The sequence below is a fragment of the Dendrobium catenatum genome, unplaced genomic scaffold (genome assembly GCF_001605985.2).
Source record: "Dendrobium catenatum unplaced genomic scaffold, ASM160598v2 fragScaff_scaffold_1220, whole genome shotgun sequence".
Taxonomy (NCBI): Eukaryota; Viridiplantae; Streptophyta; class Magnoliopsida; order Asparagales; family Orchidaceae; genus Dendrobium; species Dendrobium catenatum.
In genome coordinates this window covers 3,904,869-3,922,248 of record NW_021319682.1, presented here as the reverse complement: position 1 = coordinate 3,922,248, position 17,380 = coordinate 3,904,869, and the positions used below count along the sequence as shown (strand labels likewise).

The 17,380-nt window shown below is 36.6% G+C and overlaps 1 protein-coding gene across 1 annotated transcript; it reads left to right on the top strand.

Annotated features, from left to right (window-relative positions):
• Nucleotides 1-135: 135 nt before the first annotated feature.
• LOC114580705 (short-chain dehydrogenase TIC 32, chloroplastic-like) lies at nt 136-17,176 on the top strand. The gene is made up of 10 exons (XM_028699120.1): nt 136-261; nt 8,689-8,887; nt 9,460-9,691; nt 12,220-12,299; nt 14,362-14,515; nt 15,206-15,208; nt 15,628-15,706; nt 15,797-15,884; nt 16,832-16,878; nt 17,000-17,176. Exons 1-10 carry the CDS (start codon nt 136-138, stop codon nt 17,174-17,176), a joined length of 1,185 nt encoding a protein of 394 aa, XP_028554953.1.
• Nucleotides 17,177-17,380: the final 204 nt, after the last annotated feature.

Below are 17,380 nucleotides of genomic sequence, written 5' to 3'. Positions count from 1 at the left end.
AATAAGAACCGATTGCGACCTCACACTCGTGATTTCACAGCTTCGTAACGCCACCTGCGAACTCGTCGAGTCCATCGCGGCCCTACGTGACCTCGTCGAACTTGCAACCGTGACCTGTAGTGCAACGCTCCCGCGATGGCGACGCTCCGCCAATGCTCTTGCAATCGTGACGCCAACTGCGCCTGCAACCTTGTCATTGTGGGTTCGAAAGCCAATGGTCGCGAGCGTCGTTCCACAACTCCACATCGCTCTGTTCCTTACGTTAGTTTATTCTTTTTTTAATTTTTTTGTTTTCTGTTTATTAAATTCAATTAATTTTAAAAAATCTCATAAATTTCAAATAGATTGTATTGACTTTATATTATATTTTCAAGATCCTGAATTCTAATTACTTGCGATGAAATAGCCCCTTATTCCTTTTCTTTCTCATGGGTTGGGCATTTAAAATACCCGTTATCTTGAACAATTATATATATATTAAGGCTTCGTTTTTTATTTTTGTATTAAAACTCCGTTTTAGAAAGCAATAAAAAAGCCGTCCCAAACGAAGTCTAAGTCTCAATGCTCGTGTTTGACATGATTGGGGAGGTAGCAGCGGAGAAGAAATACATAAACTATATAATGAAAGAGTTTGCCATAATGTACCAAATATCCTTAAAGAAATTTGAGGTAATCCAAGCTAGGTGTTTTATCAAATCCAATAATACTCTTAATAAAGTCGATTTGTATCATTTATATTTTTAAATATATATTTATTTAGTGTATTTTCAATTATTTTAACCTTTTATATTTAAAAATAACTTGAAGTATTTTTTAAAATAGCTCAAAATAATTTTAAAATATTTTGAGTATCTTTAAAAGTATCATGGTTGGCCGTCACGTCCATTATCATCAATCACTTACCGGTTGCCACCGTTGCCCTGATGATGATCGTAACCACGATCCCTTAAATTAACTTATTCAATAATCAATAAAAATTGGAAGAATATCAAAATACCCCAAAGAATTCCCATAGTAATTACAGCTTGTTAATTAGGAATATGTAAAAGGAAAAGTAGAGCGGATGCATGTAAGAAGTATGAAGGGCCTTTTCTCCATATCCATAGCTGCTTTGCAGGGCGAGACGTGGACAGGTTCTGACCTACAACGCTTTATTGCTTGCTTAGTGCTGCTTGATCAATTTGATATGTTCTGGCGTGGTCTACTGAAGCTTTGATGAACAGTAGGGAGCACTTTTAACGCTCAACTTTCCTTGTTTCTAAGATCATGATGAACAGTGAATTAAAAGCATATGTGAATTATTGTTCGTAGTAGTAGGTAGGCAAGGGGTTCTAGCTTGCTTTAGGTAAAGGAAAATGCTATGGCCTTTGAACAAATTTCAATAGAAAATTTGGTTACGATATTTTATTTATTTTATTATTGATACGTCATCACGAAATTATCTTGATCGGGCACGAATCTCGGTGCAAAACTCAAGTTGGAAACTTCAAAAATTAAATTCGGAAGCACCTGAACTCCGATTTCAGCAAACTTGCAGTCAAACTGAGCGTCTCGGAAATACAAACCCAACGACACCAAATTCGACCCAATCCGAGCCCAAATGGGTCCGAATCAAGGACCCAAAGCACTGTTGGAAGGTTCAAACCGCAATTTGAGTTACCAAACGGTCTCTGATTTTAACGAGCTTATACTCGAATCGAACGGCTCGACAAGACAAATCCAACGAGCCCAAGATCGCCAAATTCCGGCATCATTAAAGTTTCCAAATGTCCAATGAACGGTGCACGATCGAAGGGTTCAATATCGGCCGTCCATTCAAACCACTTCCTATTCGTCCCCGATCTCACACCTATTTACGAAGCTATGTCACTCCAGAAAAACTATAAATAGAGCCCTCATTCTTCACAAGGGGGACTCAAGTGAAGAGAGAGAAGAAGAAGGAAAGAAGAAGAAAAAGGGGAAAGGGAGAATCCTCTCCTCCTGACCACCGCCGGAGTTCGTCCTGCCGCCCGAACAAGCCAGAATTCTGCGTGATATTCGGGAGAACGCAGGAATTCTGTCCAACTTCCACATGATGCTGAAATTCTTCCCAATTTGAAACAGAGTTCCCTCTTGACGTCGAAACTCCGCCCAAATGAAGCCGGAGTTCTCCTCTGCCACCAACAGACGTCGGACTTCTACCAGACGTCGGACTTTCACTCTTCGCCAATTTTCTACCCGATGCCGGACTTCTACCGGTTATTGGACTTCGCTGGACGTCTACGTGAAGATGGATTTCTTTCCATTATTGGACTTCTACCTGACGCTGTCCTTTTGATCTTCGTCGTCAGACTACAGTCTTTCTGACCTCCTTCGCCCGCCGACTACGGTCCTCCTAACTTATGTCGCCCACCGAATAGTTCTTTCAACCTCCTCCGCCCGCCGACTACGGTCCTCCTGACTTATGTCACCCACCGACTACAGTCTTTTCGACCTCCGTCGCCCGTCGACTACGGTCCTTCTAACTTATGTCGCCCATTGACTACAATCTTTTCGACCTATGTCGCCCATCGACTACGGTCCTCCTGACTTAAGTCGCCCGCCGACTACAGTCCTTCCGACCTCCGTCGCCAGCCGACTACTGTCCTCCTGACTTACGTCGCCCACCGACTACAAGTCCTCCAACCTCCGTCGCCCACCGACTACGGTCCTTCCGACCAAACGAACATGTCAATAGTGATTCTTTATATTCATATCATGTAATGTACTCTATAAAATGTACGTCAAGCTAAGGCCTTCTCCCAAGGAAGAGCCTCATTTGTAATCGACTGCAATACTAGTGGATTCATTCAAATTGGGCTAGGCCTCGTGGTTTTTCCCCCTTTTCAAGTGTTTTCCACGTAAAAATCCTGGTGTCTCATAAATGCTAGACCCTCCCTCTTATCTGATTGTGTGCCAGATTTTCGTACAACGCTAAGACGATGAAATTTATATTTCTCTACCGCTGCGAACACTCCTGGACGCAACAATTATGGATTCAATGACATTTTAAAATAAATTTGACCACTTTGAGACTCATTCAGATCAAATTTTAATCGAAATATTATTATCAATTTTTTTTTAAAAAATTTTTATACCAATTCCATGTTTAAGCGTATTAAAAATATATTGTTTATGCAAATATAAGATAAATTAAATATCAATAAAATATTTTGACTAAGGGGTTATTTGGTTGGTTGAAAAAAAAATGCAATGTAAAAAGAATATATTGTATTTAAAATGTTTTGAAATTAATTAGATGAATGCAAAATAAATGTAAGTGATTATTATTATTGATGAGGAATCGAGGATCAATGGTTACGATCGTGCATATTTATTTTGATGTATTTGATTTGTTATTTGTACTTTTCCCTTTCTACCCTCACTTGAGGGCTTTGTCTTATGTTTGCCCTAGGGGCAATTGTGTCTTTTATTTTCCTTCATGTATTTGGCTATTTAAGCCTTCTCCTTTCTCTTGGAAAGGGATGATGATTATTGAAAATGAAATTCTTCTCTTTGTGTGTTCATATTTTCTTGATCTCTTTGTGAGTTCAACTGTCCTATATCTCTGTGTGAGTTCTATGGAAAGCCCAAGGTGAGGGCAAAAGTAATACCCGTCAGTCGTTGGAAGCGTCCTCGACTCGTGGTTTACTTTATCTTATTGTTTTCTTCTCCAGCTCCTGTTTTCCTACTCTCCATGCCAAGCTACCCGAGATTCAATTAATCATCCACCGCTTTATCCACTAGCTTCCTCCACTACAACCCAAGCTCCATCAAGAAACCCCTACACCCGACGGCAAGCCCCCTCCTCCTCCTTTGGCCGCCAGCCACCACCTTTCCCCAAGCCATGATGAAGAAGTCAATCATCATAATGGCTCCTTGATTGTGGCCTAGCAATAAATAAAGAAGTTACCAAATTTTGAATTTCAAAATTTGAAATTCAAAACTTTCCATATTTGCAAAATTCCAAATAATAAAAGATTTTAAATTTAAATCCAATTCAAATTTCATTGGGAGTGGAGCTATTAGTTTCCCTCTTACTTGATCTCACTTATTTGGAAAGCATTGAATCTTCCCCCCTAACCCCTCTCTCTCCTCCTCATTGCCGCCGGCCTACCTTCATAGGGTTTGAAATTTGAAATTTCAAACCTCCCCATGAAACATAATTAACTTTCCTAAGTTAAATCCCTGATTTTTGGCAATCTTCCTAATGGTATTCCCATCCAACTTGAAATTTCAATCAATTCAATTGAGGGCCATACATTAGGAAACTTTCCTCTTAATTGAAACATGGAATTTTCGTCCAGGTTTTTGAATAAAATCTGTGATTAAATTGGGGGCCCCATGAGAGTTAATACCAAGCCTCTCTCTCTCTCCCTATGGCCGGCCACCTCTCCCTAATTGTTTTTATTTAACTGCCACATCACGACCACTTAAATACCTCTTTAATGGCTCCTCTCACATAGTTAATTCCAAATTTCATCAATTCTAATTTCAGATTTCAAAATCTGAAATTTGAAACGGATCCTCTCCCTCCCCCCCCACATGGTTTTCCTATTTCTGTTATTTCTGAAATTTAATTCCCGTTTGAAATCCTCCATAGCTGCTGGCCGAAATTTCCCTAGGCTCATGCGTTGGCTTCCCTCCACTAAATCCTTCCCCAAACTCCTTAAAATATTGAGTTTCCTACCTCTTAAGCCTGCAGCCAGAAAATTCTAGCCGTTGTCATTGCATCCACAACAACTGGAGGCCTTATAACTGCTGTTTTAAGTAGACCAGCTTGCTGTCATTTATGCCAGCAAAGATATCCAGCTGTCCAGCACTTTGGAAGACCAAAATTTGCTGTCCCGGAATTCCAGAAAGGGTAACGTGCTGTATTGTGGTTGTCCAAGTCATCCAAGGAGCTTTCAAGCACCACCTACTTCTGATCCAACCATCAAAGCACCACCGGAACGTTGTATGACTTCATTCCTTGGGTGAAAATTTTTTCCTAACGCTCTTATCTTCCTAGTTTACTTTTCATTTATGGTTATTAATGGATTCATGAAGATCATGTCAATTATTCGCCGCTAGAACCTAGTAATAGGAAGAGTTGTGTGAGGGGTCTTTCATAGACTAATCTTATTGTTAGTATTGGAATCTATTATTGGAACTATACATGCATGCTATGTTGGATTAAGTTGGCTATCTTTTGAATTTAACTTCTATGCATGTGAATTAACCTAAGCTAAGTACCACTTAATATTTATCTTATCGTTCAATTCCGCATAAGATCTTACTTATTATTGCCTCTAAATCTAAACGTGCAAACTTCTTTAAGCAAATCACTTTTCACATGGATTGTTTCACATCAATTATTTTTTTATTTGGCTTGAAGTAAAATGAGTATGATGTAAAATACAAAGATAGTGATGGTTAGTGGTTTGTGGCGAGGGTGGTGTTGGACCTGTTGGTAACTAGTTGATGGAGACAGCTAGCGATTGTGGCCTATGGTGGCGGGGGTGGTAGAGGCCTAGCGTGTCACGACCCAACCCGACCGGGACGGATCCCGCTCGCAATAGGTCATGGCCAGACTCAATCTGACTGAACTGATTCCAGGATCTGGCTTTGGAATTTGTTTCAGAACTTTCTTCCAAGCATTATACACATAAACAGACACACAGAGCTACTATAACATCAAAATACAGTGGAACAGATCGTCTATCTTTTCTTCCTCAAAAGAATCATATACAAATACAGCTCATGGATTTCAGACAGAAGGAAAGCATAACAGAAAAGTCATGACTGTACAAAAATCAAAAGTATAAAATACCTATAACGGATCAAACTCTGAACTCTGGCGACGACGGTGGCAATTGCCTGGCGATAGGTGGTTGTAATGACAATGAATTTATCGTGTATTTAGAAATCGCATAAATCAGACAAATTCTAAATACACTAAACTTGCACTATATGAAGTATTTCAAATACATCAAAATTTTACACGCATTTATTTTACTTCAAACCAAACATCAATATTCTCAAAACCCCTATGTTTTGAATACTTTATACCTATTTTGCTTCAAACCAAACATTCCCAAAATAAAAATTGTAGATTTATTCACCCATTTTCTTAATTTGATATGCAAAACATTAGCTCTAAGCAAACATATAAAATATTTTATTTCTAATGAGATATCTTCTATTTATCTAAGTTGAAAAATATATCTATCTACAAAATAGGATTGAATATCAAGGTTAGTTAAAATAAATTAAACTAGCTATATAGTAACTACTGATTAATTTATTGATTTTAAAGAATCATATGGTCATTAACTATCATATAAACATATTTCAAATCCTTTCGATCAGGTATTCTACTATGAATAATTGGAATTAAATTCATCATATATTAATTAAGTAACTTTTTTAAAAAATGATGAAATAAATCCTAATCATCTATAGTAAAATAGATGATCGAGACAAAATAAATTGCGTACCATAATTGAAAGGATCTAAACTTATACAAGAAAGTTTTCAACTCACCCATTTTCCCAAAAAAAAAAAAAAGTATTCATACTTCCAAGCAGTTGAATGAGAAGAGCTAACTGATCAAAGGTGTGGCAAATGCTTTTATCTATGGTTGGCCTTTGAGCTGACAGATAAAGACATTAGTCGTCCAGAAAGAAGGCATGCAGAAGAAGAAAGAGGGACAAGCTATACAGTATATCAGAAAAGTTATTCATTGTGTTGATAAAATTTATTGTTGTTATGAGACTTAGGAAAAATTATTATGTGCGGACACCGAACGCCGTCCGAAGATCAACTAAAATGTGACACGTCATACTGTGCTCGGTACTGCGACTTGGTACTACTCGGTACAGCTCGATACCGCTGATGTGGAGCATTCTGATTGATCTCTAGACGACGTTCTGCATCCAGCCTCTCTGCACATAAAATTTATGGAGGCTGAGGTCTTTTTGTTTTGCATGGCTGGTATGCCGTTCACTTATTGGCGAATCAGCTTGCCCTGAAGTCCCCATGCTGTGATTTCAACGTACGTTCATTACTGTGATTTGACCCAAAGTTTAAAAGCTGGTCGGTTCTTTTTGCCGTGCCTTCAAAATTTTGAGCCCCTGGAGATTGCTAGCTAGCTTTAATCTATTTTGTCGGGACAGCGATACAGACACAGAGTTTCATAACAAGACGACCAAACATAAAGAAAAAAAAAAATCTATTGTTTGATTTCAGTTTTATTTCGATCTGTTATGTTTTATCTTTCTCTAATAGATTGTGGTATATATAATAGGGTTGAGCAAATATAAGAAATTATTTATCACCAAAATAAATTATGAAAAGTATGAAGAGAACTGTGATCTAATATAATCACAAAGGCCTGAAAATATAAATAATAAAAAAACTTGGCTTATAGAATCAACTAAGCATAAAGTTTTGAGGCATCTTTTTATGATTAGAGGACTCAAGGTAGGACCCACTAAATATTTTATTTAATTACTTTGTTTTACCCATATATAGAAATTCTATTTACATCCATTCAAATTAATATATATTTGTCATCAACTTTATTTTATGCGTACATAATAAAAATATGTATAATTTTGACCATCAATTCTAATCCAAATTAACTACTTGTAGCATGGAGGAGCTTTTCTAGAATCAAATTGAATGGATGCATTGTCACAAAGAAGGAACTTTTTCTAGAAAATTGTTGTGATATAATCAGCATTGCATTGGCTATAGATTTCATTAATCATTAACACAAAGAATAACTTTTAATGAACTAAGCTTAAATAAAATTCTCTGATCTTGAGGACCTGTAGAAATTATAACTTGATCAATTTTCCTTCTATTTTTAAAATTCAGATTCACAATGCAATAAATACAGCTTCATCTTATATTCTTTTTTTTCCTAATTCCTCTTCTCAAGAAGTCAAGTTGCGCTGCAGAATAAATCGTCCCAGCTCTGCTGGCGACCACTTTAGCAGGAATCATACGCTCTGCCTGCCAATTTGAGAACCAATAGACCCCACAGTTTTGAACTCCCAGCCTTTCTCTCAAGGTCGACAAGTCAAGCTTCACTTCTGCTACTGGATATGCCCGTTAATTAGCCTTTACATTAAGGCTTTGTTTGGGACGGCTTTCTTACTGCTTCTTAAAGTAGCTTTGCAGTACAAAAAAATTGTACTACAAAGCTGCTTTAAGACGCAGTAAGAAAGCCACCCCAAACGACGCCTAAGCTGCGAGTTTAGAGAAAATGTTTGTGAAGATCGTGTTTTGTTTAGCTCTTTCATTTTTAAGCTAATATGGGCCAATTTTGAATAACTAAAGAGTTAAACATAATGTAATCGCTATATATATAAATTAATAACGAGTCCAACACGATCAAATGAAAGTTCTAATTGAATGGTTCAGTTTCAACTCACTCACTTAACTAACAAAATCTAATAAGAGTTTTTTAGTGATCTGAACACGATCGGTTCGCAATCAAAAAACTTTTTTGGCAGACCAACTTTATACCCATCTCATAATTAGTTTGGCTTATATAAGCTATTATCATGCATGGCATGTGAAGCTCGTACAAAGATATATAAATGACAATAAGAATAGAAGAAGGGATCGGAGAGGGTGGTGATTAAGTGCTTTGTGGTTGATGAGTTTACTGTGATGCAGATAGCTATGATCAGTTTCATGCAATGGATTTCCAGATTGGTGTTTGGTTCTTATATTTGGTCTAAGTTGGAGTTCAGCATCACTGATGCATTGAGGTATATTATGGGCATTGCAGGGCCTAATGGCTTTGGTTCTAACTCCACTGCGGAGCAAGTTACAGAAGGCATCTCTCCTTCTCATCTCACAGCCATTATCACAGGTCAGTACGCCAGTTAATTTTATGAAGAACAACGGTCTAAAATATTTTTTTTAATAAGAAAATCACGATGAAAATATTTTAAAAAATGAAATTTTTTATGAAATATATTATTTTATGATATTATTTTTAATTTTTGCCTTTTCAGAAGGATCAGGATTAATATTCCTGTTAGTGAAGAATGGTCTGTAACGGTCGATCTATCATATCATTAGCACATCTCTAGCTAGATTAGTTAGTAAACCAGCAGGAGAACTTCCCTTTTAATTTTGCTCTAATCAAAATCTAAAGCCGGGCCATATAAATATTATTTATTTAGGTAAACTTTATAGCTAGTTTTGTTCATTGCATGTTTATTAAGCATTATCTAATCCTACATACGTACGACGACCATTCATTAGTGAGAATCTAATTTGAAGGAAGTTCGAGAGCTAATTAAGATGGTCATCATGCATGGATTTATAAGCTTGTTTAATTTATTGCTTCAAATCCTTTCATTTCTTGAATTAATTATAATAATTAATGTTTATGGAATTACTAAGTAAATTATCTAATTAATGTAATATAACTTGTAGGGGCCACTTCAGGGATTGGAGCGGAGACAGCGAGAGTGCTAGCAAAGAGAGGTGTGAGGCTGGTGATGCCAGCGAGGGATTTGAAGAAAGCTGGAGAAGTAAAGAAGAGGATAAAGAGGGAGAGCCCGGGAGCTGAGATCATTGTGATGGAGATGGACCTTAGTTCCTTTGCTTCCATACAAAACTTCTGTTCTAACTTTCTTAGCCTTGGTCTACCACTCAATATCCTCATGTACATCTCTCTCTCTCTCTATCTCTCTCTCTCTCTCTCTCTCTCTCTCTCTCTCTCTCTCTCTCTCTTTTCAAGGTCGACAAGTCAAGCTTCACTTCTGCTACTGGATATGCCCGTTAATTAGCCTTTACATTAAGGCTTTGTTTGGGACGGCTTTCTTACTGCTTCTTAAAGTTGCTTTGCAGTACAAAAAATTTGTACTACAAAGCTGCTTTAAGACGCAGTAAGAAAGCCACCCCAAACGAAGCCTAAGCTGTGAGTTCAGAGAAAATGTTTGTGAAGACCGTGTTTTGTTTAGCTCTTTCGTTTTTAAGCTAATATGGGCCAATTTTGAATAACTAAAGAGTTAAACATAATGTAATCGTTATATATATATATATATAAATTAATAACAAGTCCAACACGATCAAATGAAAGCTCTAATTGTGTTTAGTTCACTAAGAAAAAGAGCACAAAACAAATTGTTCAGTTTCAGTTCACTCACTTAACGAACAAAATCTAATAAGAGTTTTTTAGTGATCTGAACACGATCAGTTCACAAACGAAAAACTTTTTTGGCAGACCTACTTTAGACCCATATCATAATTAGTTTGGCTTATATAAGCTATTATCATGCATGGCATGTGAAGCTCGTACAAAGATATATAAATGGCAATAAGAACAGAAGAAGGGATCGGATCGAGAGGGTGGTGATTGAGTTTACTGTGATGCAGATAGCTATGATCAGTTTCTTGAAATGGATTTCCAGATTGGTGTTTGGTTCTTATATCTGGTCTAAGTTGGAGTTCAGCATCACTGATGCATTGAGGTATATTATGGGCATTGCAGGGCCTAATGGCTTTGGTTCTAACCACTGCGGAGCAAGTTACAGAAGGCATCTCTCCTTCTCACCTCACAGCCATTATCACAGGTCAGTACGCTTGTTAATTTTATGAAGGTAAGAATTTTAGAACAACTGTCTAAAATATTTTTTTAATAAGAAAATCACAATGAAAATATTTAAAAAAATGAAGTTTTTTATGATATATATTATTTTCTGATACTATTTTTAAAATTTTGCCTTTTCTGAAGAATCAGGATTAATATTCCTGTTAGTGAAGAATGGTCTGTAACGGTCGATCTATCATATCATTAGCACATCTCTAGCTAGATTAGTTAGTAAACCAGCAGGAGAACTTCCCTTTTAATTTTGCTCTAATCAAAATCTAAAGCCGGGCCATATAAATATTATTTGTTTAGGTAAACTTTATAGCTAGTTTTGTTCATTGCATGTTTATTAAGCATTATCTAATCCTACGTACGTACGACGACCATTCATTAGTGAGAATCTAATTTGAAGGAAGTTCGAGAGCTAATTAAGATGGTCATCATGCATGGATTTATAAGCTTGTTTAATTTATTGCTTCAAATCCTTTCATTTCTTGAATTAATTATAATAATTAATGTTTATGGAATTACTAAGTAAATTATCTAATTAATGTAATATAACTTGTAGGGGCCACTTCAGGGATTGGAGCGGAGACAGCGAGAGTGCTAGCAAAGAGAGGTGTGAGGCTGGTGATGCCAGCGAGGGATTTGAAGAAAGCTGGAGAAGTAAAGAAGAGGATAAAGAGGGAGAGCCCGGGAGCTGAGATCATTGTGATGGAGATGGACCTTAGTTCCTTTGCTTCCATACAAAACTTCTGTTCTAACTTTCTTAGCCTTGGTCTACCACTCAATATCCTCATGTACATCTCTCTCTCTCTCTATCTCTCTCTCTCTCTCTCTCTCTCTCTCTCTCTCTCTCTCTCTTTGTGTGTGTTAGGGGTGTCAATTTTGATTACAAGTCGGATTTGGGTCGAACCTGGAACTGACACGGTACTATTTTGGTCAACCCGAACCCGACCCATTTTTGAACACGTGTCGGTTTTTATACCCAAACCCAACCCGCTTCATGTTCCGCAGCGGCATGCACAACAACATAGCGACGACGGCAACGGTAGCGGCAAGCAATGCAACACGACATCACGGGCAGTGGCGACGCGCAACGACCAGTTGTAGCGGCGAGGCACGACAGCAGCATGTGCGACAGCATCGAGTTGGGGATTCTTAGGGAGTAGCGATGTGCAACAATGGCATCGTAGGCAAGCGAGGTAGGCTATGCGACGCGGGTAACCGGGTCATTCTTGGTCATTTCCGGGTTTCCGGGTCAACCCGAACCCACCCTGATTTTTGAAACGGGTCGAAAACCCAAACTCGAACTAGACCCGGTTTGAGTTCGGGTCAACCCAAACATGAAATTTCTGAGTCAGGTTCGAATTGGATTTTAGGGTCGTGTCAAATATTGACATCACTGCCTGTTTTTTAAACTAATATGTTTTTTTTTTATTTTATATGAAATGTTCTAAAATATTGTGATGCTTACCATAGCTTTATATATTGTACTATTTTTTATTAATAAAGTTAGAAATAAAGTGTTTTGGTTTTTTTACAGTTAATTTTGTCTTTGATACGTTTTGTTAATTTTCTTAATGTTCATAATCATGCAGAAATAATGCCGGGAAGCTTTGTCGAAGTTTTCAGCTCACGGAGGACGAGTTCGAGATGACATTCGCTACAAATTACTTGGGTAATTACTTTCCCTGATGTCCATGCAATTTTCCCGTTCAAAAAAAATTAAAATTTTGAAATTTATTTATTTCAGAAGCCACCCAGAATTTTATTTCAACGATTGGCCACCCCAAGGCCTGCGGTTCATACTTTTAAAATTTTGATCCTATAAAAAGAAAATTAAAATAGGTGTTTTTTAAATGTTTTTTTAGGGACTTTTTAGCAAATTAAATACAAATTCGCACATGCAAGATTCAAACTCAATATATGTTGGTTAACAATTTAAGCTCCAAACTAAGGGCGGAACCAACTTTACTTTTGAGGGTGGACAAAGCTGGTGCTAGGCTTTTAGAGAATCACATATGGCGAGGATTTTTAATGGGTTGCAAGGGAGGCAAAGTCCAAAGAGCTGAAACATTGGACACGAGATAGAAAAAATAATGCACACGAGAAACATCAAGTGGTATTAGAAATTAATGCTTCTCATTCTAGAGTATTCCTTTGTCTATATTATTCCACCATTATGTATTAATGTAGAACCTTCTAGGATGCTCTTCTTTTGAAGTAAATGCTTATTAAAAATAGATGTTTCTAGACTATAGAGAAATCTAGAACTACTTGTAACCACTAGTATAAATAGGGATGATGTATTGTTGAAATGGTAAGAAAAAAAATATATTTCTCTACTTCCTTCAATATCTCTTCATTTCCATTTCTCCAACAAGTGGTTGGGCTTGTGTGAATTGGATCAAAATCAGATGTGGACAAAGCTTTTTAAGATAGTGCAAACAAATTTTTTAGGAGCAGCAAATTTTTGAAATTGCCTACCCAAAATCGGACGGAGCTCTTACTCCTCCAAGCCGAAGAGTAATGTAATAGGCTAGGCTAGCTTCTTCAAGCTCCGTTCCTTATTCCTCATTGAAGACGAAAGCGCTCACATTTTTTTTTCTTTTTTCATTGGAGTCAACCGGCCGAGTCTCTCATTTTCTTTCTTCTATAAGTCTTTATCTAGCGCCTTCCCAAAAAGATAGCCAATCTTTTTTTTTTTTTTTTAAGCTCCGTAAAAGTTTACAACTTTCCTTTCTTCTATAAATGGTGGTTTGGATGAATGTACGCACCCAACTCTAAAATGTAGCTATTCATTGCATTCTTCTTTACTTGATCGTGAGGATTGATTAAGTAAATAGAAAATAAGTCCAGTATTTTATACATGATGAACTCATAGATGCCCAATAGATTGGGGTTTAGAGTTTCGGGTCGGATCAACCCGGTAACCCGCACGGGTCGGGTCCGGGTTGAAAATCCTGACCTGTTTAGCTAAATGGTCGGGTTCAGATCAACCCGTTTAGTCTCGGGTCAACTCGGATTGGACCCGAACTTGACCCGTTGACCCGAATTGACACCCTGACACCATGTCCCCTGTACTCCAATGGCTTTGAGCCCGGACTTCCCTTTTATAAAAAAAAAGTAGGGTATCATATTATATCATAACGCAGAAGGCATAAATTTTTTTTTTTTTTTTTGTTTAAGTCAGAAAAAAATCATTAGACCTATTTTTTGGGAAATAAAAACATTAGACATAAATCAACTAATATTATTCTAATACTTAAGTTTCCTTTGGAGACATTTTTTTACTACTTTTTAAAATAATTTTTTAGTATAAAAATTAAAAATGTTACTAAAAAGTTGATTTAAGAAATAAGAAAATCGTCCCAAACGAAACCTTAGTGTTCAAAATTTCAACTAAAAAAATTTGTATTTTTTATTCATATTTTTTTGAGAAAGTGATTCGATCAATATCCAAAATGATCATAGAAAATTCTTCATTTAATTCAAATACACACCTCATAGAGAACTAAACGATTCATTTTTTGGGTTGGCACAATCAACCCATTCAGACCTGAAGACTATGTCCAATGGTATGGTAGTGGAAGTCGAATTTTTATGAATAAGGAATAAATGCACCATTAGATAATGTTTAGAAACTAATATTAACTTCTATATATCATAATAGTTATTTGATATGGAAGAAAAGCCAATACTATAAATTACTTACAAGCTAATCGTTTAAGAAATAACAGGTCATTACTTATTGACGAAGCTTTTGCTGGGAAAAATGGCTGAAACGGCAACCAAGACAGGCGTCCATGGCCGAATAATCAATGTAACGTCGGTGATTCATAGATGGGTCGCCAAAGAAGGATTCAAATTTGACGATATGTTGCTACCCAAAAGGTATGAAGTTCATCTTGTTATAAAGTTTAAAGTTTACTAATGTTTCGCTTCGGATGATTTTCTTATTGTTTATGAAAACTTGGGACGATTTTCTTATTGTTTCTTAAAGAGGTATAAATTTTATCATATTTTATTTCAGATGCTACACCAAAAATAGAGCAAGACGCCTCTTTGTATATCTCTCCCCTGCCTTTCATTATTGCATCATTTCTGATATATAGTTAATTAATCCTATCCTTTCCCTGGCGATACACTAACATATCTCTATCTTAGCTCTTAAACTTCTGGTATTTCATGGCAGTTTATGTTATCATCATTACAGGAAAATACCTTGTTACCGACAGACTAAATCCACCGGTAACAATCAAAATCTGCCGGAAATATGGATTTTCCGGTGAAATTTCGGAGAAAAATGATCCGACGATAATTCCCGTTTCGAAAAGTTTAAACCGGTAAAATTTTTCCGGCAGAAATGTTCCCGGAAAGATCACCGACAGATAATGCGCCGGTACAAATTCGTCGAGTTTAAGCCGAGAGAATTTTTGTCGGAAATTCAGCCTGTGAAAACTGGCGAAATTTTCGATGGAGCATATTAATTTTTTGACGACAAGCCGACAAAATATATGTCGGTATTCGTATGGCGGAAATTCCGCCGGACAGTAAGCCGAAAATATACCGGGGTATATTTAGCCGGTTTTGCCATCGCATTTTCCGACATTTTTTTCTCAACCGAAAAATCCTACGGTAATAGAGTGTTTTCCTGTAGTGCATCTCACTGCTGTGCTTGGTCTTATTGTTCCCATGGCTTCTTTGTCAGAGCTTATTGACTAGGGTCATTTAGATCAGGTGTGCTCTCCCAACATCAAATGATATTCTTAAGTCAGGAAGCTTTGGCGATCATCGATCTCTACTTAATCGCTCATCATTTGTATCACTTTCTATTTCTACGGGTACAGATTATTACATAGTGAACCATAGATGTATGAAGATCAGTTTAATAAGCTGATTTCTAAGAAGAAAAAATTAGAAAAAAAGGATCACTTTACTTAAGACATATCCCATTCTGATTATAAACTATTTTCACTTCAGTAGCTGATTAATTATTTCTGCAGTTACAACGGGACGCGTGCTTATGCGCTATCGAAACTGGCCAACATAATGCATGCAAAGGAAATGGCAAGACAGCTTAAAGTACGTACGTAGGTTTATAAATAGTTTTCATCTATGTATTGCTAATCTTATTTACTTTTTTAATTTATTTACTTTGAATCCTTCGTTTAGGAAAGAAATGCAAATGTTACCATCAATTCGGTTCATCCAGGGATTGTTAAGACTGGAATAATTAGAGATCATAGAGGCTTGATCACAGGTATGTCCTTCGATTTAATCTTCAATGTTATGCAGACCTTACATTATTTTTTGCATTAACATCTTAAAGCGGAATTAAGGACTTAAATGTAATCACTTCTTGCTTTTAATTAAGGATCTTTTTGGGATGGTCATAGTTTTTTATAAAGTTCATTGTGAAAGTGCATCGAGGAAAATAACTTAGCTATTATATTTATAAAAAATAGCTCACATCATAAAAATTTCTGAAACACTGTCAGAAAGCATCATGAAATTAATAGCCAAACTAAGGCTTCGTTGGGGGATTAATTATTCTGTGTGGACGCCGAACGTCCTTTGGAAACTAATCAGAATGCGCTACATCACCCATGCTCGGTACCGCGGCTCAGTACTGCTGATGTGGTGCATTCTGGTTGGTCTCCGGAAGACGTTCGGCGTTCGGTTTCCGCACATAATAATTTCTCTCGTTTGGGACGGCTTTCTTATTACTCCATCAAGAAACATTTTATTATAAAAGTTATAATTTTTGTACTAAAAAGTTGTTTTAAGAAGCAGTATGAAAAGTTGTCCTACTAGAAAGCAATAAGAAAGTTGTCCCAAACAAAATCTAAATTATAATTGTGATATGAAAAGCAAAATAACTAGAAAAATGTTCCTAAAGACAGTCAAGTTCGCTAGCATTTATTTTAATATTTGGGGGAAAAAACTTATTTCCCTAATTTTGTTTTAAATTGAGCACAAAAATATTATGGAGAACAAAAAACTAACATGAAAAAAAATAAGACTATGCAAATTACTCCAATAAAAGCCGCTGCAACAGCAATAAATAGTACTAAACAGCACAGGTTTTCTGTTCACAGCATCAAAATTGCTAAACAAATAACTCCTATATATATCATGTAAAATAAAAATAAATAGAACTACCTAGCTGTAAGAATAACTCCGACTGATTTGATTCTATATTTGCAGACCTCGTGTTTTTCCTAGCGTCAAAATTGCTCAAATCAACAGCACAGGTTTGTAACCTTCTGCCAGAGAAAAGTTTCAGTTACCTATCAAATTCTCACTTCTAATCTACTTACGAATTAAATAACTAATCCTTCTCTCTCTCTCTCTCTCTCTCTTGAATATATACAGGGTGCATCCACAATATGCTACATTGCTATAAACCCACAGGTCAATGGAATTAGTGGAAAATATTTTGCAGATTGCAATGAAAGCTCATGCTCTCCTTTAGCTGACGACGACAATGCAGCATTTGATCTTTGGATGAAAACTAACATTTTGGTTCATAAATCTCTAGCCTTGAATTAATCTACAAAGCATATTCCTTTAGATGAATGAAGAAAGGCTAATTTGTAAGCATGTGACGGCTCTAAACAAAGATTGATTTTGAAAGGCTTTGATTAATGCAATTGTTCAATTTAGACTGTGATGTTGTTTGTTATGAATCAAATGGCCAAAAAGACTAAGGTTCCGTTTGATACGGTTTTCTTATTGTTTCTTAAAATAATTTTC